Source organism: Podarcis erhardii (genome assembly GCF_964252035.2).
Source record: "Podarcis erhardii genome assembly, chromosome: 3".
Lineage (NCBI taxonomy): Eukaryota > Metazoa > Chordata > Lepidosauria > Squamata > Lacertidae > Podarcis > Podarcis erhardii.
In genome coordinates this window covers 68,742,564-68,766,280 of record NC_138507.1, presented here as the reverse complement: position 1 = coordinate 68,766,280, position 23,717 = coordinate 68,742,564, and the positions used below count along the sequence as shown (strand labels likewise).

The following is a 23,717-nucleotide window of genomic DNA, read 5'->3' as shown; positions in this document are numbered from 1 at the left end:
CAGTGCTTTTTCTCAGAAAAAAAATGTTTAGGCGTACTCTCATTTCCTTACTCATATTGAAATACTGCCCCTCAATGAGGTCAAACTTAGATTCACAAAATGTTTAGGGGTATGTGTACCCCTGCATCCCACCAGAAAAAAAGCACTGGAAAAATGTACAGAATTTGCTCACCTTCACCATCTAGTGTCACATTCGTATTTGCACTTTACAACACACTTAAAACGTTTTATTTGCAGCTGTATAGCCGAGTCCTCAATATGTCCGTTTGAGTTCAGTGGAACTTATACCCAGTTAAACATGTATAGGCTAGGGAATGTATGCCCTAACTTTCATACTCTGTATGAAAGAGGAACTTCTAATACAGTTAAAATAAGTTTTGTAGTTAAACTTATATACTAAAGACCAGGTACATACATCTTGTGATAGATGTCTTAGTCCAATTTATATCCAATTTAATTAACTTGATGATGCAATCATTGATTTCTATTCTGAAATGAACTCATTGAACTGCTTTTCTTAATGAGCTCTGTGCATTGAGGATGAACTAATTTGTGTGTCCTTTCTTGCAGATAAGATAGTGAGAAAAGCTGGCAGTCTGAAAGATGCGCATGTGTGTGAGGTAGGCCCTGGGCCAGGAGGAATCACAAGATCTATTTTGAATGCTGGAGTTGCAGAAGTCCTGTTAATTGAGAAAGATCCTCGTTTTATTCCAGGGCTTCAGGTATCCAAATGTTTCACAAGACTTTTGATAGTAATTTTCCAATTTTAGCTGTTTTAAACATTGAATATCCTATTTTAAAAGTTGGATACCCTATTAAGTCTGTGCCAAATAACATTTCAGTTGTTTTGCCACAGTCCTGTTTATTCAGCAGGTAGTTAGTTTTTTAAGTGTATTCACTTTCCAGTAAATATGATCTGAATCTCACCCTTAATCACGAATATTGAGGCCTTTATCTGTCCCATGTTCGTGCTTTGATATAAAGATACACACAGGAAGGTGATGGATGGAAAATGAAGACCCCTACGTGAGGGGCAGGGTCGAGAGGATCTCCCAGGGTGGGAGGTTGGGGGAAGAGCGGGAAGGTCCCTGGTGAGAGCTGAGAGGGTTCACTCTTCCGTGTGTGGAATAAGAGTTAAGATATATTTGTGATAGAGGACTTTGTAGTCTCTGTCTCTTCTGCTTTCTATACTTTATTCCCCCCCGCTTCCTTCTCTTATTCTTGCTTTTTTTTTCTTTGAAAAATCACAGATGTTGTCTGATGCAGCTCCAGGAAAAGTTCGTATTGTTCATGGAGACATTTTAACGTATAATAAATTAGGCAAAGCTTTTCCAGAACACCTTATGAAGAACTGGGAAGATGGTTAGTATGCTAGAACTACAGTGATCCAGAATACTGTTTTTTAAAAAAGATTTATGTAATCAAAATGGCTAGCTGCTTATTGGATGAATGGAACATTCAGTGGTCTGTATATTTTCGGTTATCTGTGAGTGCTAGGAGACTGGTATACTTGTCTCAACATTATGCTTCCTCAAAGCAATTGTGGATATTGTTTCTGGTTGGTGAATACCTTGTGAAGCAGTCATTTTTCTACACATGTTCTTCTGACAGTGTATAGATGCAATTTCAAGGTATTTACCAGTTTCTGACACTTGGTTTCACTCTTGTTTAGAAGTTTGGTGTTTCCTTTCTAGCTGTTTAATTCTTGCTGAGAGGAAATGGAAAACAACAACAAACAAACCTATGGTCATGTAAAGTATACTCAAACGAGACATAACCAGCTGTGTTCTTAGATAAATAAGGTATACTATTCATAGTATCAAATTATAAATTTCAACAGAAGTAACTCATAAAGTTCAACAAACGTCAAGTCCTCATCGGAATGAGATGCTTCTCATTCTTACTTTGATAGGTCTGAGAGTATGACCTACATACAACAATCCACAGGGACATCTAATCACGTAAATTACACGTGGATTAGTACATGTGGTAAATGCCTGTACATGATTAGATGTGCCTGTGGATAAGTAAGAATATCAGAACACCAATCTAGGATCAGGAACAATATAATAGATGCTTCTTTAGTGCAACATTTTATTGAAGCATCTCATTCCAATGAGGACTTGACAATTTTTGTAATTTGTACGTATTCAGGTCCTGTAGAACAAGCTAAAAAAATCCTTATGCAGAAAAAAACTTGATTTATTTTCTTATTCAATTCCTTACATCCCTCAGGTCTGAATACTGAAATTGATTATAGTTGTTTTTTGTGTGAATTTGTACTAATGTTTACATGTAGCATGGACTAAGTTTGTTTCCAAGTGAGTACTTAATTGAGTACTTAATCGTGCACCTGTGGATTGCCATTACTTTAGATCCAAAAATTATTTACATTTATGTATGAGTTTGTATTAATGTTTACATGTATATCATCTGAACATGGATTAAGTTTGGTTTTACTTTTGCTGTGCCATATGGGTCACTTTAAGAAAGATATTTTGTATCTGTAGATTGCCAACACCTGTAATGCAATCAATTTTGTGCTTGTCCATATAACCCTACTTTGTAACAGTTGCTACTTACCGCAGCTACTGTTATTCCATAAGATCCACTGTCCTGTAATGTCACATATGGTATGTACAGTTGTTTATGGTTTTATATTATATTTATATTATTTTTGCTGTAAAATGTGTGAGATCATGATCTTGTATTTATTTGCATTACTTAGAGCTTTAAGTACTGATAAAGCCCAGGACGGTGAAACAAGGCCAATATTCTGGAAATCCTTGTCTAGACTCTGTGTAAGGATTTTGTGGAACTGTAGCAACCTTTCATGTGGATTTTTTGGACTTTATGAACAGACAGATGGAATAGTCACCATTACACGGATGGACCTTATTCATGAACTGACTAAAGAATGATCTGATCCACCGGGTCTTCTGCTTTGTTCATTTGTTGAACTTTATGAGTTACTTCCATTGAAATTTATAATTTGATACTATGAATAGTATATCTTATTTATCTAAGAACACAGCTGGTTACATCTCGTGTGTTTAGAGAGGAAATGGAAGACATTGATGATAGGAAGACTTCTTCTCCCGTCCTATCCTAGCATTCCCAGACTGCCATTTTAAACTTGTCTCAAATTCCTGATCTGCAGGTCTTCTTCCACTGTGGTTCAGATAATTCACTTTCCACCCTGCTATCAAATATTTTTAGCTGTTGGTGATTGCACTTTTAGTGGCATATGCAGATATTTAAAAAACTAGTAATTGATTGAACATTTGTGTCTTTTTAACTTGAGAAGCTACTAAAGGAAGGGACAGTTACAGATAGGTAGCCGTGTTGGTCTGCCATAGTCAAAACAAAACAAATTCCTTCCAGTAGCACCTTAAAGACCAACTAAGTCAGTTCTTGGTATGAGCTTTCGTGTGCATGCACACTTCTTCAGATACACATAAAGGAAGGGACAGTGCATTCTCATTATGAAAAATAAACTGAACCTTCCTACTACCCTAACTTTTGGCAGAAACCTCAGCCAATAAGAAAAAATTACAGGGGGGAAAAAAGATTTTGGAGATCTGTTGCACATTTTTTAACATTCACCTGAATAAAATGTGTACTTTAAAAAAACAACATACAAACAAAATGTATGGGACCCTCAGAATTTTTTCTGGGCCTAACCCAAGCAAGTTGTGATAGGCCCCTTCCAATAGATTTTTTAAACTTTCTTTTGTATTTATTTTGGTTGGTTACATATACCTTGACAAAGCTTCATCAGTGTGATGTGTGAATCTTTCAGCAAACAGCGCTAAACTAGACATGACACTAAATGTCTCGTCAGGCATGCTAAAATATTCAGGTGGTAATGAATAGTTTGTATTCTCTATAGTAAAAATAGGGTTGCTGGATGTATCTGCCTACCAGTTGGCAGACTTAATACATTTTGGAGAGGGTCATATGTCTGCAAATGTCATCTCCTTATATGAAAAAGGGGAAATATATTGCTATTTTTAGTAATTTGGAGGCGGGGAGAAACAGGTTCATTTTTAACAGATCTAATTAATAGTCCCAGATAATGGAAATGCACAGAGCAAAGGAAGGTTGCTTCCCATAGGTGCAGAGATAAGTCAAATCTTGTGGCCAATTCCCACCCGTAGTGAAAATGTGTTTCATTCTTACATAAATATCAATTAATCACATAGAGATATGAAAAAATGTTTTCTTTCACACTTTCTTACAGATCCACCAGACATACATATTATAGGAAATCTACCTTTTAGTGTTTCAACTCCCCTAATAATCAAGTGGCTTGAGAATATATCAAAGAGAGATGGACCTTTTAGATATGGTAGAACACAGATGACATTGACCTTTCAGAAGGAAGTTGGGGAGGTAAGTTTGCTTCTTACTTCCTTATAAATTATTAAACCTGAAACAGATCTAATATGTAAATTAAGAAATGTATTAGTTGTATTTTGCTTCTGTGTTTTTTGAGACATTTAATATGCTGTACATCAGGGGTCAGCAAGGCTTACCGGCCATGGGGTGGATCACTCCTGCGGAGATCGTCCGTGGGCCAGACCGGCGCAGCGCGACGCTGGAAACTGCATCTGCGCATGTCCACAGTGCCAGAAATAGCTTCTGTGCATGCCCAGACACCAAAAATCGCACCTGCGCAGAAGCTATTTTAGGCGTCTGGGCATGCGCAGAAGCGATTTCCGGTATCTGCACATGCGCAGACGCGATTTCTGGCACTGCTCAGCAAGTCCCTGCACTGCGCCGGTTTAGCTTGGTTAAGGGATGGCTCGTGGGCTGGTAAAACGGTCTTCGTGGGCTGCATCTGGCCCCTAGGCCACATGTTGCTGACCCCTGCTGTACGTCTTAGTGTGTTGCTCTTTCAATCTTCAAGATTTGTAGGGAAAAACTTTTTGTAACAAAAATTATATTGCATGCTATGCTAATATAAAAGTTAGACTAAATTCTTCCAAGTGCAAGAGGTATTATTTTGAAGTTCCTTAGTTGTGGCTTTTTGGTTTACTGAATTCATTCTTAGGATGAAAACACAGTAGTGGAACCATTACCACTTTCATCCACAACCATTCCAAGGGGAATCCATTTCTTCTTCTTCTTCTTCCTAAATAAAAATAAACTAAATAAATAAATAAATAGCTTAGTACTACTAGTATTACTACTACTACTACTACTAGTAGTAGTAGTAGTAGTAGTTTCATAAGCAAGTCCTGACAAAAACTAGAGACATCTGTCAAAGTAGCTGACTTAGACTATGCATATCAGAGTCCAACAGAACGATCCTACCCATGAGTCCCCCAGGCTATTTGAGCACAGTGCTATATGGTGTTTTTTTGTTGCGGGGGGGGGGGACTTGCATTAACAATACATTTGTGCCAGCATAATCAAAAAGCTTGCGATAAACTTCCAGAGTAGGGACAAAAAATGGGTGAATCTAGTATATGGCAAGAGATCAGGGTTTCTTTTTGTGGGAAAAGAGCAAGAGTTGGGTGGAAACTTCGGACCAACACTGTGCCTGTTTAGTATGTAAATCCATACATAATAGGTTCTGCCTTTGAAAGTCACCTGTGGCAGATACGGTGCACCTCTTATGGAAGTATGTGGCAATAATTCGATTTTGGAAAGAGTATGTGGTGGTGGACCCTTGTGCTTCCTGTTGTGGGTTCTGTTTTTCCTTGGGACTGTGGTCCTCTCCTTTGAAAAAAAGCTTGTTCCCCTCATACTAGCAGCAAAATAACTCTCCTGCAGTATTCTTACAGACTTGAACCCTTCTTCTGGTGATCCCATGGGTTCTTCATGCATGCCTCCTATGCACTGAGCTATAAAAGTAACTAAATGTTGTGACTGGAATTACACTCCTAACTTTATTTTCTGACTTCAACATTGGTCGCCCAAAATTTGGTTGATGGCAGAGTTTGCTCACTATTTTAGGAGGGCAACTCTGCAAGTACAAATTCTCTAAATTAAGGCATATCTAAGCTAAACTGTTGATTGGTTCTCTTCTCCAGAAATTTATAGCCTAGTCTTGACAGGGTTGTGCTCCTCCCTAAGGAGCTGGTACATTGTTTAGGGGTACTTCTTGATCCATCATTGTCTTTTGACGCCCAGGTGGTGTTAGTGGCAAGGAGTGCCTATTTCTAGCTGCAGCTCGTTCACAAGCTACAACCACTCCAGGACCAGAATAACTTTGCCACAGTAATCTATCCTCTGTTAACCTTTCAACTAGATTACTGTAATGCACTCTTTTGAAGCTATCTTTCAACATGGTCTGGAAGCAGAAACTTACAGTATGGCCACCAGAATTTTTATTAGTACAACGTACTAGGAGAACGTATCTCCAGTTCTGCAGAATCCGCACTGGCTGCCTATACACTACCAACCCCAGTTCAAAATGTTGTTAACTTATAAAGTTCTAAACCACTTGGCATCCAAATACTTGAGCAAGTTCCTCTCCCTATATGATCTTGCTGAAGCCTTAAGAAATGCAGTGAAGACTCTTTCACCACTAGTGAAAGCTGCCCAGTGTAGTGACACTGAATGAGCTAATTTCTGTAGTGGCACCTTGTCTGTGGCACTTCCTCCCCTTGGACGTGTGTATGCTACCAGCACCTTGAAGTTACTGTTTCAGTCATATTTGGTATTGAAGATGGCCTTTTATATATTGCATCTTACATAGTGGTTTCTGGCACAAATGCTGTGTTGTATTTGCTGAAATATTTGATAGTGTGAACTGTTTTCTAAGCTTAGTGATCTGGCCAGTGGATGAGACTTGTAATTCTGAAATAGGTTGGAAATGAAAGGGAACAGTATGTTGGCAGCTAGGAGGAAATAAAGAGTCTGTGCTTTATATAGCTGTAACCAGCTGTATATGTGATCAATTTTTTCCCTTATGTGTGACATGTAGATTATAGTGCTTTTGCACAAAATGTAGCTTAAATGAGATGGAAAATAGCATCCACAGTGAGTTTCTTGTGCTTCGTCTGCTAGGAACAAAGCTACAGGAAATGCAGTGGTATGATCATGGTAATAGAATGAGCTAGATTTGGTGGAAGTTTTCTGGTCTTTAAAAGCTTTTCTCCCCACACTTTCAAGTTTAAGTACATCTTTATTCAGTCCTTCCTTCAAAGAGCTCAGGCTTTTGTATATTATTCCTCCTTTCATTATTTTCACAATATCCCTGTGAAGTAGGTTTCCCTGAGAGAGATGAGGGATGCAATGTCTGATCTTCATGACTAAGAGAAGATTTTAATTCTTATTTCTCTGCTTCTGGCCCAACATTGTTCTTTTTTTGTAAATGCAACCATAGAAATAAGTCTCTAAAGACAACTTTAGCCAGTCCCTAAAGATTTCTGAAAAAGCCTGATGCCTGAAATTACTGGGGAGAGCTTGCCTGTTGGAAAGAGCTTGTTTCTGATAAGACATACACCAAACTACAGTCTTCATGTGTTAAATGGAATACATGAGGCGTATATAGAGGACTCATCCAAATACCCAGTTCAGAAGGCATTATTTCAAGGACCAGTATCTTGAACTGAGCTCAGATATGCCAGTGCAGATAACAGTACACTGCAGTAATAAGCTCCAAGTGTCCAGTCCCAGGAATAACATGTGGAATGCAGTTATGCAGATCCGTTTGCAGAAGGGCTTTTGACCCAACAGATCCTCCATTAACAGAATAGGTGATTTTTGCCAATTGCCTCCTTTGTCTCCCAAAAATCTGATCTGGTGGGTTGGGAAACCCTTCAGTACATTGTGGATAATGGTGCTGGGAGCTTTAGGGCGAAGGGGGAATTGGTGAAAACTTATTTCATCTTTCATTATCTGATACCTTTTCTAGATGAAAAACTCTTTAGCAAACAAAGGGACCTTTTCTGTTTGTACAGTGGTACCTCAAGATGCGAATGGGATCCCGTGTATGCGCATGTGCAGGTCACTTTTCGGCACTTCTGCGCATGCGTGTGATGTCATTTTGAGCGTCTGTGCATGCACAAGCGGTGAAACTGGGAAGTAACTTGCTCTGTTACTTCCGGGTTGCCGCGGAGTGCAACCTGAACGCGCTCATCCCGAAGCACATTCAACCCGAGGTATGACTGTATAAGAGACCCATAGTGAAGTTATGTTCACTACTTGCATCATAGATATGGGGATATCTGGACCATTGGTCAAAATTGGTCCAGTAGGCCTAACTTAGATGCTAAGTGGAAGCCCTATTGGGATTGGTTCCAGTTGTGTTCCTGAGCTGTGCTGATCCCTCTTGAAAAAAAGGTTTGCTCTTGGCATTGATTAGCATGGACTGCAAGCCGCTTGTGGCTGGGATTGTCCTTTCCAGCCCAGCTTGGGCCCTTCGCTTTGTTACGTGTTTTTAGGATTATTGGTTTTAAAAATCTATATGCCTATCATATGCCTATCTATATTCCTGTGGCTTGTGTGAAGGGCGGTACATAAATAAATAAAATGCATGCCCTTCTTAGACATTAATGGACATCTTCAGAAGCTTTTTGGTCATTTTTCTGATTAAGAGAATGTTCTGAAAGTCTCTTCTGTTTTTAGCGAGTTAAATATCACCTGTTAAATTTCTAGAAGTTAATGCTTAATTAGCTGGAATGAATTTACTCACCAAAAAGTGTTTTCTTTCACAGAGATTGACAGCTAGTACAGGAGCCAGGCAGCGAAGCAGACTTTCCATTATGTCTCAGTACTTGTGCACTGTTCACAAGTGTTTCACAATTCCAGGTCGAGCTTTTGTTCCAAAGCCAGAGGTGAGTCTCTTCTTTCTTTAGTACTAAGAATTAGAAATTAAAGCTTCAAACTTAAAATGGCAAAGCCACCAATACATAAATGCAAGCTGAATGTGCTGTCTGATTCTGAGAAATTGGACTGAATGAGTGCTAAAATCACACACAACTATAGATTTAGATCCAAAGATCCTCTAAAGGGAATTGCTCATTGACTGTATCTACCTGAGGCAAATATTGCCTAGAGTTGGCTTCCCCCTGCTCTTGAGAAGGACAGGAATTCATCAGGCAAATCATGTGTGTATGGTTTTTATCATAGCTTTAGGAATTTTCTTGTACCAGTCTCATAGCCAAAAGCAAGAGATGGGTCAATAGATCAGCCAGCACGTTACAGTAATATTGTTGCTGAAAAAATTCCTTCCAGTAGCACCTTAAAGACCAACTGAGTTAGTTCTAGGTATGAGCTTTCGTGTGCATGCACACTTCTTCAGATACACTGAAACAGAAGTCACCGGACCTTTCTATATAGTGAGAAGGTGGGGAGGGGTATTACTCAGAAGGGTGGTGGGAATGGGTGATTGGCAGATAGCTGCGATGAGCCTGTTGACGACTCTTAACGACTGCAATAGGTCTAACAGGAAAAAGCAAGGGGTGAGAAGGTGAAAAATGGCTTTGTCATGTATAATGAGATAAGAATCCAATGTCTTTATTCAAACCAGGTCTCTCCATAGTTTTAAGTTTGGTGATAAGTTGCAATTCAGCAGCTTCTCTTTCCAGTCTATTTCTGAAATTCCTTTGTAATAGAACAGCTACTTTGAGATCTTGTATAGAATGTCCTGGGAGATTGAAGTGTTCTCCTACTGGTTTTTCTGTCTTGTGGTTCCTGATGTCGGATTTATGTCCATTTATTCATTATTCATTTATTCATAAATCCGACATCAGGAACCACAAGACAGAAAAACCAGTAGGAGAACACTTCAATCTCCCAGGACATTCTATACAAGATCTCAAAGTAGCTGTTCTATTACAAAGGAATTTCAGAAATAGACTGGAAAGAGAAGCTGCTGAATTGCAACTTATCACCAAACTTAAAACTATGGAGAGACCTGGTTTGAATAAAGACATTGGATTCTTATCTCATTATACATGACAAAGCCATTTTTCACCTTCTCACCCCTTGCTTTTTCCTGTTAGACCTATTGCAGTCGTTAAGAGTCGTCAACAGGCTCATCGCAGCTATCTGCCAATCACCCATTCCCACCACCCTTCTGAGTAATACCCCTCCCCACCTTCTCACTATATAGAAAGGTCCGGTGACTTCTGTTTCAGTGTATCTGAAGAAGTGTGCATGCACACGAAAGCTCATACCTAGAACTAACTCAGTTGGTCTTTAAGGTGCTACTGGAAGGAATTTTTTTATTTTGTTTTGACCATGGCAGACCAACACGGCTACCTATCTGTAATTGTTGCTGAAGAATATGTATCAGAATTGGATTGCTAGTATGATTTGTTTGTGATATTTTGAAATTCAAAAAGACTGGGGAATTGTATCACCAACTTCTTTTTCAGCAATTCTTCAACCTGACCATTTTGAACCATGGCCTTGCAAATGGTACCTCTTTTCAAATGGTGTTGCAATTTTAATGCAGCCTGCCTTTGTAAAGTGATTCCTGCCATGTGAGGAAAATCCCCCAAAGCAAAATGAATTGCACGGAATTCCTGAAACTATAGGCATTAGTGTTGATCAGTGACAGTACCACGAATTGAAAGATTTACAGCTAACTGGCACTTTGAGGATTGACCAACAGATGCCCAGAGAAAGAATGTAATCTGAAAAGCTGCTTTTGCCCATGGATTAGTAGCCAGTTACAGTCAACATGGGATCTAAGTAAAGGTTTAGGGAGGTGACAAATACCAGACTAGGAATGCAGACTTGAAGATTAAGCTTGGCACTAGCAGAGGATGAATGAACCTATAGCACTGCTATGAATATACAGTCATACCTCGGGTTAAATGTGTTTCAGGTTGAGTGTTTTCGCGGCGACCCGGAAGTAATGGAGGCCGTTACTTCTGGGTTTTGCTGCTCGCGCATGTGCAGACGCTCAAAATGGCGTCATGTGCAGAAGTGGCGAATCGTGACACGCGTAGACGTGGGTTGCGTTCACTTCAGGATGCAAACGGCTCCAGAACGGATCCCATTCGCATCCAGAGGTACCACTGTAAATTGATGTAGTCATTTTCAACTCAGTTGCTACAAGCCCAGTTGTCAGATGCTGCTTTGAAAAGCTCCTGAACACTAACAGCAGTGGAGCCAATCAAGCTTGGTTGAAGCTGACTTAAAATGATAAGCAGAAATTTTCTCAGTGCAGAGTCAATTGAGTATTAATTGGGAGATTAATCTAGGATATTAATCAATGCACCTGCTTAATTCTTGGATCTTGAAACAACCAAGCCACAAAACCTCATGTTTTAATTGGGATTCAGTCTCAGTTTATTGGCCCTCATCTGATAAATTGTATGTATGCTGTTCTCAACTCCTTGGAAGGAAACTAGGATACAAATGTGTCAAACACGTTTCATAAATTCATTCAACAAGGTTGGTATGGAGACTAAATCAGTAATTCGTGATTTTAGTAATGAGATGACGGGTTGTAGTTATTGTACTAAAGAGATACAGAAGCAAGGCAAATTTCCTAGCGGTAGTGGTCATGTAGTAGCCCAAGACTGATCTACATTGTCAGGTTGAAACAATCAGAAGTCATTCAAGTACTGTAAGAAGCTTAATGCATGAAAATGATTTTCTTTCTAAATGCAGTAACAGCAAACCTGCAACTTAAATGTATTTAACTTACGCACATTCAGATTTAAGTGTGTGGCAGTTTAAAAAAATTGGAAAGGGGACATAGTTCCAGGAAAAAAGGCTTTTGAACCCAATGAGGTTTGACTGTTTTTGATTTTGGCTTTAGGTGCTATCCCTGAAATGTAAACCCCATGGAGGTTGCGAGGTTTTCTGTACAGTGTTGCCTTTCCCCCTTTCTCTGTGCATCTGGAAATACCCCTCTATAAACACTGAACAGTACTCTTGGGGATTCTTAGAATTTGGTGGGAAATAGTAGAATATTTTCTGTGTAAGACATTTAGGATTTCAGGTGTGATAATTCCTAAAGGTAAAGGGACCCCTGACGGTTAGGTCCAGTTGCGGACGACTCTGGGATTGCAGCGTTCATCTCGCTTTACTGGCCGAGGGAGCCGGCGTACAGCTTCCAGGTCATGTGGCTAGCACGACTAAGCCGCTTCTGGCAAACCAGAGCAGCGCACAGAAACGTCGTTTACTTTCCCGCCGGAGCAGTACCTATTTATCTATTTGCACTTTGATGTGCTTTCGAACTGTTAGGTTGGCAGGAGCAGGGACCGAGCAACAGGAGTTCACCCCGTCGCAGTGATTCAAACCGCCGACCTTCTGATCAGCAAGCCCTAGGCTCTGTGGTTTAGACCACAGCACCACCCACGTCCCTTTGTGATAATTCCTGTTTCTTGCATAGTGGAGATGGTCCTTTTCGTCTGTAGGAGAGAAGAACAGAGACTGAGCTAGTCTGTGCTTTTTTCTCTTGGCCTATTGAGCCATGTGCTGTTGTTGTGTCATGCTAATGTTCATTTGTGCCAGCAACAGGGTACTTGTTTGTCTTGCAGATCTGTTTTGTCTTTTGAGATCACCATGGTGGTAGCAATAGAGAGTTGTGTATGTTAATTTCATTTGCATTAGTATGTGGTGCCATCTGCTCTTTTCCTCATGGTGCTCTATCCCCCCCCCCCCTTGTACTGGATGTGTCTTTCTATATGAATGTTGTAGCAAGAATATATGCCTTTAGGGATGGTGCTCACTGTTAATGACTATTCCCCTTCTCTGTCTCTCTGTATGTGGCATTTTGTTTGCTCTGACATGGTTTTGTTGGCAGCAATTGCTTGGTGTCATTTTTCAGCACTGTGTCTTTGTAGACTCTGTCAGAGTATTTTCACTTCTTTTTTTAAAAGCTGAGCCTGTTAAGCGTTTAGCTGGAACGACCCTGTAGTACTCTAATATTGTGTTATTTGTGCTAATGGAACCTTCAAACTTACCTTTCAGTCCTTTAGTTCAGACAATATGTTTCAGTTCTGCAAACTTTTAAATAATTCTACAGATAGGATGCTTAATACACAAAGTGTACAGAAGCAGTTCAGAGTGCCAGGCTGTTTCCTATCACATTTTATATTTCTGCTGGATCCGCCCCCCAGCCCAACCCCCAAATATTTTCTTGATCTCTGATGTATTCTAAAGAGAGCTACGAATATGCATTGGAGAAAATGATCGCCTTACTGCTTACACTGATAAACCACCACTGTTTGTTTGAGAATTAAACCCACTGAAATAATATATACATATATAAAATATATACATTGGACTGTAAAAAGCCCCCCAACACATCTGAGCTTGTTTAGGTATCACAGGTATTTGCAATAAAAATAAGACAGTATTTATTTATTCATTCTAAAAGAGTTGTTGGCGGGGGCGGGTAGACACCTTATTATTTACAGACCTAAGATTGAACCACTGCAATCACCAAATAACTTTGGTACATTCTTGGTCTGTCTGTCCATCAATCTATAGTGGGTAATGAAACAAGTTTCTTGATTTTTAACACACGTTTCACATTTGATTAAGAGCCCTGCTGAATCAGACCAAAGGCCTATCTAGTCCAACATTCTGTTTCTCACACGTGGCTAGCTAGACTTGCCTGTAAAGCTTACAAAAAGGACACTAGGGCAATAGACCTTTCCCTATTGTTGTTTGCAAACAACTGAGGCATGCTGCCTCTGATCCTGAAGGTGGCCTATAGCATCTTTGCTAGTAGTCATTAATAGCCTTATCTTCTGTGAATTTGTCTAATCACCTTTTTAAGCTGTCTAACTTTGTTGCCATCACCACATCTTGTGATGGTGAATTCCACAGTTTAACTATGCAGTGTGTGAACAGTTCCTGTCTTGAATCTCCCACCTTTCAGCCTTATTCAATGAACCTGGCTAGTAGCTAGTAGTATGAAAGAGCAAGAAAACATCTCTCTTCACACCAGACATTATTTTATACACCTCTAGCATGTCCCCTCTTACTCACCTTTTTTGTAAATTAAGAAGACCCAAATGTTGCAACATTTCTTAGTATGGGAGTTACTTCAGCTCCCTTTTCATTTTGGTGCCCTTTTCCTGTACCTTTTCTATGAAGAGCTGTTCACATCTCCAACTCAGAGCTAATATTTGAAAGATGGGTAGAAAAATTAAAACTAATATGGAACTAATAATCTTACTCATCTTTTACAAGAGGCCAAGCCATATTCTTTAGTGAAATGTAAACTCATTATATATATTTGCACTAGAATATCTGTGTGTATGCAAATTTACATGTGTCCCAAGTTATGGCCCAAACGTCTCTTTTCTATTCCTTCCCTTATATACCAAAGGATTCAAACTCTGCCTCGCCTCCTGAATAGAAATGAGGGGTTCCCCACAGTGACTAATAATCATTTCAGCATGTTAAAAAGAAGGTTATGAGAATCAAGGCAAATTAACCAAGTGAATCATGCTGACAAAGTAATTGCAAACTGCGTTGCTATCACCTGCAAGAACTCTTTGTGTGGCAGATTGCCAGTAACTCTGATCCAATAGTAAATAGTTTGCATAAAATAAAGGATTTAAAGAAACCAAATGATGTACAGGTTAAAATCACACTGAAGCCCTGAACAGATTGGGAACAGATGCATTTTGGTTAGTTAAATCATGCAGTGACTTGGGTATAACATACAGAAGTCAAGGAGAAGACAAAAAATATTTTTAAAGTGGAGCATGAAATTGGAGGGTTTAAGTTTCTTTTAGTTACAGAGGCTGCTGCTGATACACCCATTTCTTAGTCCTGAGCCGTGTCTAACTCTTCAATTAGCTGCAGACTGCTAAGTAGACATTTTTTTAAAAAAACCATAAAAATGGAATCTGCTGCAGGTGGTCAGGAGATGAGGGGGCAGCTTTGGCAACAACTGAAGCAGTGTCTTCAGCCTCTGATATGGAAATACACAAGGCTTTGTTTGTTTTTAAATGAAGAAATTTAGTTACCATGGTAGTTGGGTATTGACAATGAAAGCTACAATTTTAAAAACAATACATAGGGTTTCACATAAAGGCAGAGTAGGTTTGGCGGGTATTCTAATTAAAATTAGAGTTGTGTTGAAATTAAGTAAGCCACATTACAGATATCTAACTTTCACATGCTAAAAAAACAACAACCTGTACAGTACGCATTTTTACCGTTCTTTTTGGTTTTTTTTCCCTAATACAATTCAGTTGCAAAGCAATATCAACATAAATTAATGGTTGTTGCAGTGATTTAAATCCGCCCCCCCCCCGTACCATACCAGAGTGTAATTATGACACTTGCATCAAGAACAAAAAACTTTCTTCGATATTTTAAAAAACCCAGAACTACAATAAACACTCTCCCCCCCCCCCCACAACTGAGCAGGAGCCTTGAGTGACAGACCGACAACTGTATTTACACATAATCCTTCAGGTTGTAGCCTGTGTTGTTCTCTTGCTGGGCAGCTGGGAACTGTTGCTGTGTTTTGTTGGGATAAATCCATGCTCTTTGCTGCTTTGTAAAACAGGAAGTGCCAAAGATGGCACCTGCAGTGAGCAGAAGTCCTGCTGAAATGAATCCAATGTAAACTGCTCCTCCTGGTTCATGCTTACTGCTTTCTGGGACTGTTGGGTCCAGAAAATTTGAAATGATTTCTCTCGTGTACCAGGCTGTTGGTATCAAGCCGAATATACCTGCAAGGATGAAGAAGACTCCTCCTGCAAATGTAGTGTGGCTTTTGGTGTCCTGGTCTCCTCCCAGCCGAGTGCACTTCATCCCCACCGTGGCGATGCAGATTCCAAAAGTGGAGAGGATGCAAGACAACACCATGGTGGTCCGTGCTGCCTGGATGTAAACAGGGAGGGAGAGGATTGAATATTTCAACGTGCAGCTAAACATCCCGGTGCTGTACCATGTGCAGTCCATCCAGAGTCCTTGCATCTGAGTTATGGCTGTGATGATGTTTGAACCTACGTCTGCATTCACCTTCCAGTTGGGCAACAAGGTGGCTGTAATTGCACCGAAAACGCCAAACAAGGCTAGAATGAAAGCAAAGAACTGTAGAGCTGCTGATGCCATGATGAGATGTGCTGTCACCTTTTGTCTGCCTGTTCCTCTCCTGTTGTAAACCTTTGTATGCCTGATGGCTCCCCAGCCACGGCTATAGCTGTCCGCATGTGATAGAAGGGGGAGGAAGGGGGGAAATGGCAGGGGCAAAGGAAAGAGAAATGAGCAAACTAGAACACTTGCATTTAAAATCACTGCTATCTGAATGAATGACTGAACGTGACCCTGCAGCAGATGAGAAGGCTACAAAAGCACAGAGCAGCTGTACACAGGGTACTTGAACAGAAATGATTATAAATGAACAGTGTGTGAGCGACTGAGCACAAGGAACTACCCTTCAATATTCTGCCACTTCAAGAAAACTCAAATTGAAACACTGAAGGCACAAGACTAGGATCATGTAAATGCCAAAAAACATAGAAATACAAAATTGAGCTATTCTTGCCCTCAGTGACCATCTCGCTTCTGTGGCACAAAAGTAGAAGAAGGTATCTATTCAAATCTACAGTTAACTAAAGCAGTGGCTTGTAAGTATATACTTTCTTCCCAGTTTCCATAAGAAATTTTAATCCTTGGAAATTTAGGTCAGTATAATCTTTTCCCCATTTACATGGTTTTTAATGGTTCAGCAAGTACTCTTTTATTTATATACGTATCTCATAAATTTATATATACGTATCTCATAAATTTGTACACTGCTTCATTTTTTTAAAAAAAACACAACCTCAGCAGTTTACAAAAAGAATAAAATGATCAATAAAAGCAGTTAAAACAATTATTTTTTAAATTAAATCAGTGGTAAACTAAAAACAGGTTAAAGCACACATCAACGTTTTTTCTACCCATCTGAGTAGGCTTATCTAAACGGAAATGATTCTAGCAGGCATCAAAAAGAGCACAGTAAAGGCCCCAGTCTGATGTCAATAGGCAGGGGGTTCCAAAGTGTGGGTGCTGCAGCACTAAAAGATTGGTTTCTTACAAATGCAGAATAGGTATTATGTGGCCCCTGTAACAGTGCCAGTTCTTCATAGTGTTTGAGTAGACATATATGAATTGAGGCAATCTTTCAGGTAAACTGGTCCCAAGTTGTTGTTTTACAAAAAATCTGTTTCCTTACTATTTTCTGAAGAGCAAAGCTCAAATTTCTGTGTTGGCCATATAGAACTTGAAATTCCTAAGGACTAGAGCAGGGGTTGGCAAGGTTTACCGGCCATGGGCCAGATCACTCCCACAGAGATCGTCCATGGGCTGGACTGGCGCAGTGCAATGCTGGAAATCACGTCTGTGCATGTCCGCAGCGCCAGAAATCGCTTCTGTGCATGCCCAGATGCCGAAAATCACGCCTGCGCAGAAGCGTTTTTCAGTGTCTGGACATGCACAGAAGCGATTTCTGGTATCTGCATGCCCGCAGATGCCATTTCCGGCGCCGCACTGCGCTGGTTTAGCACAGCACGCGGGGGACTTCCTGAGCAGATGGCTCAGTTGGGCAGCTCGTGGGCCGGTAAAACGGTCTTTGTAGGCTGCACGTTGCCAACCCCTGGACTAGAAACTTAAATTTACCTTATCCCTTGATACAAACTAACCACCTCTGATATAATACAATAACTAAGAGTAAATAAAGCTATTGCTAAAGACTGAAAGAATGATTCAGCTACATTTAAGTACATTTAAATTTTGTTGGTTTTAAATGGCAAGGTCAGCTGCATGTTAACTCTGAAATCAACGCTGCCGCTGAAATCAGTGACACTTAAATGTGCTTAACATTAGCTGGATCATTTCCTTGCAGTCTAAATGATGCCTGGTACATGGAAAACTCTTATATAGCTCTAGGTTTCATATATTTTGTTGGACAAAGAGCCATGATAATTAAAATTATAGAATAATAATGTTATAATTACTTTTAATTCCAATTCAAATGAATTGGATTTAGAAGGAGAGGAGGTTTGAGCATTCTAACTATAGAGAAAGGTCATTAGTTTTATACTATTAATCCTAAAGTATTGAATGCAAGCTCATCTAATTAATTTTGCTGTTCATAAGACCACTTACTGGCATTCTTAGCTTTTAAATAGTGCCAGTGACTTAAGTTGGGTGGTATCACTTAGTAACAGGGTGGATAAAATTGCAGGTCCATTAATTTTGGTAGGACTTTACCAGTGAACCACTTGAAGGTCTAAGCAGAAAGGCTTGCGGAATTCCAATACATTTTTGCTCTAGGTGTTACATTTAGGTCCTCTGCGCCTGCAAACATCCGATCTCCTGCCACATTGAAATGGACATGGGTTCAGTACCTCTTAAACCATTTGGGTTCAGTGGAAAAGTGCACAAAGTGTATTCGGGGGTGGGATGCTGCTACCTAGTACAACAATAATGCTGGCCCACATGGGCCAGTAGTCTAACTCAGTGCATATGTGTGTACTCTTTGGATCCAACCTGTATGATAGAAGCAACAGTAGGACTTGGTGTGATTAGGTTTTTTAAAAAAATACATATATTTGAATTTGAAATGCTGGGCTTATACTGAATGGTAGATGAGCTAACATCTCTTGTTAAAAGCAGCATGTAATTGACATACAAGCCTGAGCATATTCAGAATCCAGTAATTAATGGATTCATCAGCTTGTACATTTCTCATGTATATAACAAGACTTGGAATCTAAAATGTGCTGCCAACATCTTAAAAACATGAAAACATCATTATGCTGAAACAGCCTTTTTTTTACCTGCTTAGGTAGATATTTTGAAGAATAGAGTGGTTTAAGAAAAAAAAAACTTTTGACCTTTTCTGTAAATACTGCATTGCATGCACTTAGGCTTAGAAAAAGCTTAGAACAATGGCCTGTCCACCTTGTTTTTTTTGGGGGGGGGCATTTGTATGACATCTGTTATGACTGACATCTGCTGATTTTAACTTTTACTTGGACCAGAGAAAGAAACTAAATTAGTTTTATACATATATTTTATATAATTGATGTTGTCTGTCCTTTAATAGGTATTTTATTTTCTGGATAATGATTTTATAGCTAAAGAAGCACTTTAATAAGCTTTCTAAACAAATCTTGCTCAGTTCCCCACAAACCCTAATTGCCATCTCTTCTGTTGTATGAGCCAAAGTACCCTTTTCACTACCTACCACACACATTATACTGCAACTTGTGTAGAGAAGGGAGTCACTGTCTGTCCCCTGTAATCCAAAATTTAACTTCTTTTTTCAAAAGGTACATTAAAAGAAATTTCTGGCAGATGTGAAGTTCTCTTGGCATCTTTTGATTGTGTCATGGACCAAAGGGACTAAATATCACCTGGGCTACTCAGAACAATTTTCTGTTTCCTTCCCCTCTCTCCCCCTTTCAGCAGAGAAACTGTATTTAGTTATCTGCCCCATTTGCCACCAGTGCAGAGATACGCATTATTTCCTGCCCTTCTGGTAGTCTTTGAAAAGTGTGACACCCAGTTAATGATCAGTTTATGGAACTGCTGCCATGGCAGAAAATCTTGATTGGTTCTGACAACTTCAGGAAATTTTGCTTTATTAATTTCTCAGTAAGAGAAATTAGTAAGAGAAGTTGGTATCAGTAAGAGAAGTTGGTCAGGAGAGCTATCGTGTTGTTGTTTTTTATTTTTATTTTTATTATTATTATTATTATTATTATTATTATTATTATTATTATTCATTTATTTCTATGCTGCCTTTCTCTTAGACTAGGACTCAAGGCAGCTTACAGATATATCTGCTTCTAAAACAGTCCAACCTAAAACAGTTATGTAAGAGCCTTTCTACCCTCTCATAGCTTCAATTTTCCACAATATAGTTTTATATAGCTTGAAAGTTTGCTGCATCTTTAAAGAGCTGCTTGGCTCAGCAAAAGAGATTGACTTGTTAACTAGGTCTATATTTCTGTGGGACCAGCAGGCTACCAACCAACCCATGGATCTGCCACAGAGCAGGTGCCGCTGTTTACTCCACATCCATTTCATAGGCTGCGAGGGTGGGAAATGGAGCCATCCCTGCGTGGCACTGTCTACCCGTCATTCTTTTACTGTTTATCTTTGCTTCAGATTTTGCATTTCAGAAGCTTTAAAAATTAAAACAAGCATGATGACAATAGGAATGGTAGCTTATCCCAATAACTGCTAGAAGCAGACTAAATTACACGCACATTAAACTGCAATGTTTGGTTAGAACATTTTTAAACACCATAAACTGTAATGTACAGAGTCTAATGAAGTTCAGTACTTACTGCTAAATGGGAGATTCAGGATGCTTTCTCAGCAGTATAGGTCGTAGAAACAACTTCCCTTGAATGTAAAGATCTCTCTTCATTAAAAAATGCATTGGGCTTTTTTTATTAAACAAAAATAGCTCTCTGATGCTATGACCACAGCAGTCCTGCCCATTCCCTGTCTTAGTACCATCTACTGGAGAATAAAGAACTACTTTGTTTAATGAATCTGCACTGAAAGGGGGGGGTACTTTGTTGAAGGAGCACATGCAAAGCTGTCATGGAAGAAACACATGTAAACCCTTAATTCTAAAAATACAATGATTTCTAGATCCTATGATAAATGTTTGACAGTAGTTTAGAAATCAGGAGAAATGTAGAGCAATATGTATTTCAAAAAACATAAACCCTATATTTTAAAAGCTGCTTTAATTATAAGGAAATGAAACTTCAGAGTGACCTTTACTGCACCTGCAAATCAGAATTTACATTGCAAACAGCCACCACTACCCCAAATCCTCCACAATAAGTTTAGAATTCCTGCTATTAATTATGGTGCAGAAATATATTTAAAGTGACAAAGGTATATGGCTGAGTTTTACATACCTGCTACTAGTAGCTTGTAGCCTTCTCTAGTTCTTTCTGTAATTAGTCACCTTTCCCTAAAGACCAGAAGGCAAAATAAAGTAGTAATGCTGATGAGGCTTTGTGATTAAATACAGAGCACTGTTGAGGAGATCCTGACAAGTCAGCAAGAGGGAGACTAAAAAGCAAAGAAAGTGGGAAGGGAAACCTGCTGATTGTGCAGCAAGATAAATATGAGTTCTCCCTATTGTTGTCTGACTCTTCGCAGTGTGTAGAAAAGGAAAAGGCAGTGGTTTGTAGCATGTGATAGTTGACAGCTACATAATTTTATCCCTTGCTTCGTTAGTCTTGGAAGTAAATGGGGTTCTACGTTTTCCTCTCAGAACAGTTTTAATGTTGAGTTTTTAAGGCAGATCCATACCACAGTAATGCAGTTTCACATTTGATTTCTGCAGCCTCTGGTGATTGTGTCTGGGCTTAGTAATGGTTGACCCTGGGCTGCGACAGGGTCTCTGATTGAGCTTTGGGAGTGAAGCTGCTTGGGAGTGAAGCTTATTGCAGCAACAGGATAAACCCCTTCCCCTCTCCAGCCCAGTATATGGATAGGGGTTTGTTTCTGTGGTTAAATGCGCTTTGAAAACACTTGGAGGTTTTTCATGTCTGGAGAGGACTACAGTTCTATTAAAACACTTCATTGGGTGTAAGTCTAATTGAACTCGGTGTGACTTATACCTGAGTAAACATTCATAGCATTGGGCTGCACATGTATTTGACTTAATGGCCTTAAATTTGTTTGTTGGATGGCTTACTCAGTGGACACCATGGTTGAGAGAGGAAATGCACAGCAAAAGTACATGTGGTTGTAACTCATTTATGAAGTTGCTAGACTAGTATTCCTCTAAATTAGGGAAACTGACCTACAAGATGCTGCTGGACTAGGTCTCCCACCATCCCTGACCATTGGCTATGCTAATGGAAGTTGGGGTCCACCAAATCTGGAGGGCCACAGGCTCCATCCTTTCTGCAAATAAAGGAATGTCTGTAGAGCAGCAAGGGGATGGGATGGTAAATCATAATTATTTCTCTTTTTATTCCCCTGGTCAGGTAGTTAGGTGGACTTATCCAGGGCCATGGTGGGCCTGCAGTTTTTGAAACTGCGGTGGGAGAGTCAACAGAGTTGTTGTGGTAGTGGAAATCAGTGCAATGCAAGTCCACCCAACCCCCCAATCTGCTTGGGAAGGTTAGGAGAACCCCCAGAACAGCATGTGGCACTGCACTCCATTGGCTGTTTTTCCTTACTCATTTTGTGAAGTTGCAATAAGTACTTAAGCTTCAAGCGCAGACAGATTGTTGTATAAATGGGTTTTATTGCATTTCTTTAATGAGCAATCCTGGTTTATATAGATAGTGAATTGTAGACTAGTTTAAGCTGCATTTCTAGCCATGCTTAATAGCAAGTAAATATCACTGAAATCCATGGGAACTAATCCTGAGCAAATGGTAGGTACATGTTCTTTCTCAGGCTCAGATAAAATGCGCCTACAATACATTGTGTATTCTTTTTCCATAGTTGTTTTTTTCTGTCATGGTGACGCTGCTTAGCCTAGGAGAGGGCTAAGTTGACAGAAATCTCCAACTTTTGTTAAGTTTTATTATTACTACATTTATACCCCACTTTTCTTCTAAAGGAGCTCAGAGGGGTTCTTGTAGCTAAAGGCTAGTGTGGTAGTTTTTTTAACTGCCCTATTTAAATTATTATTATTATTATTATTATTATTATTATTTATTATTTAGACCCCGCCCATCTGGCTAGGTTTCCCCAGCCACTCTGGGTGGCTTCCAACAAAATATTAAAATACAATAGTCCTTCATATATTAAAAGCTTCCCTAAGCAGGGCTCTCTTCAGATGTCTCCTAAAAGTCTGGTAGTTGTTTTTCCTTTGATATCTGGTGGGAGGGTCTTCCACAGGGCAGGCATCACTACCAAGAAGACCCTCTGCCTGGTTCCCTTTAACCTCACTTCTCGCAATGAGGGAACCACCAGAAGGCCCTCGCGCTGGACCTCAGTGTCCGGGCTGAACAATGGGGGTGGAGATGCTCCTTCAGGTACAGTGGGCCTAGGCCATATAGTTTTAGCACTGACCTTGTATGGCATTTACAGAATTTTCCATAACAAATGAAGCAGGTATCTGCTCTGAAAAGTCTATACTGTAATATAAAACTTTCTAAATGGCAAGAGACATATGGGAGAAGCAAGGGTAACGAAACATACCTGTATGCATATACTTATCCTTATCCTTGATGAAAACGCAGGCTTCAGTTTTGATTGAAAGGTGGGAAAGAATGTAGACTGAATAATATAGATTGGTGGTGCCATTTTACGAGTTTGCATTGTGCATTTACTAAAAATAAAAAACCAATAAATAAATATAGATGTTTCTGTTTGGGCAAACAATTCCAATAGAAGGGGCAACAAGGTAGACTGGCTGGAGTTTAAAAGAGCAGGACACTCGGAGGCAGGAGCTAAGGATGGTAAAGTTGGAGGAGCAAAACTAGGGAGTTAACATAATATAGTTTTAAGATGTTTATTTATTACATTCTTTATTACATTATCGCTGTATATAGCTGCATGTTGTTTGAGAAAAGGATTCAAAAAGGCAATCTGTTTATCCAGAAGTCCTTTTTCTTAATGTACTGGGACTTAGCTATACAGCTGCAAATAAAATGTTTTAAGTGTGTTTTAAGTGCAATATACAGTGTGACACTAAATGGTGATGATGAGCCTTATGGAAAATTCACTAAATTTTTACAAACGCTTTTTCAAAAATGCATTTCCAGAACACTTTTTATATGTATGTAGATTTCACCCTGGACAAAATCCAGGCTTATGTTGCCAAAGCTTATTTTGTTTTGCAA

The 23,717-nt window shown here is 39.5% G+C and overlaps 2 protein-coding genes across 2 annotated transcripts in view; one reads left to right on the top strand and one right to left on the bottom strand.

Moving 5' to 3' along the window:
• Positions 1-23,717, top strand: part of TFB1M (transcription factor B1, mitochondrial) — a gene marked incomplete at its 3' end in the record, with an annotated part of 30,960 nt that overhangs the window by 3,301 nt on the left and 3,942 nt on the right. The window contains exons 3-6 of the mRNA XM_081854390.1: positions 571-722; positions 1,251-1,362; positions 4,244-4,395; positions 8,673-8,792. Of these exons, the coding sequence (XP_081710516.1) occupies positions 571-722; positions 1,251-1,362; positions 4,244-4,395; positions 8,673-8,792 (536 nt within the window). The remainder of the gene's footprint in view (positions 1-570; positions 723-1,250; positions 1,363-4,243; positions 4,396-8,672; positions 8,793-23,717) is intronic.
• CLDN20 (claudin 20) lies at positions 13,283-20,858 on the bottom strand. The gene is made up of 3 exons (XM_081854396.1): positions 20,830-20,858; positions 20,235-20,311; positions 13,283-16,093 (listed from the first exon to the last, which is right to left on the bottom strand). Exon 3 carries the CDS (start codon positions 16,003-16,005, stop codon positions 15,343-15,345), a length of 663 nt encoding a protein of 220 aa, XP_081710522.1. The 5' UTR covers positions 16,006-16,093; positions 20,235-20,311; positions 20,830-20,858; the 3' UTR covers positions 13,283-15,342.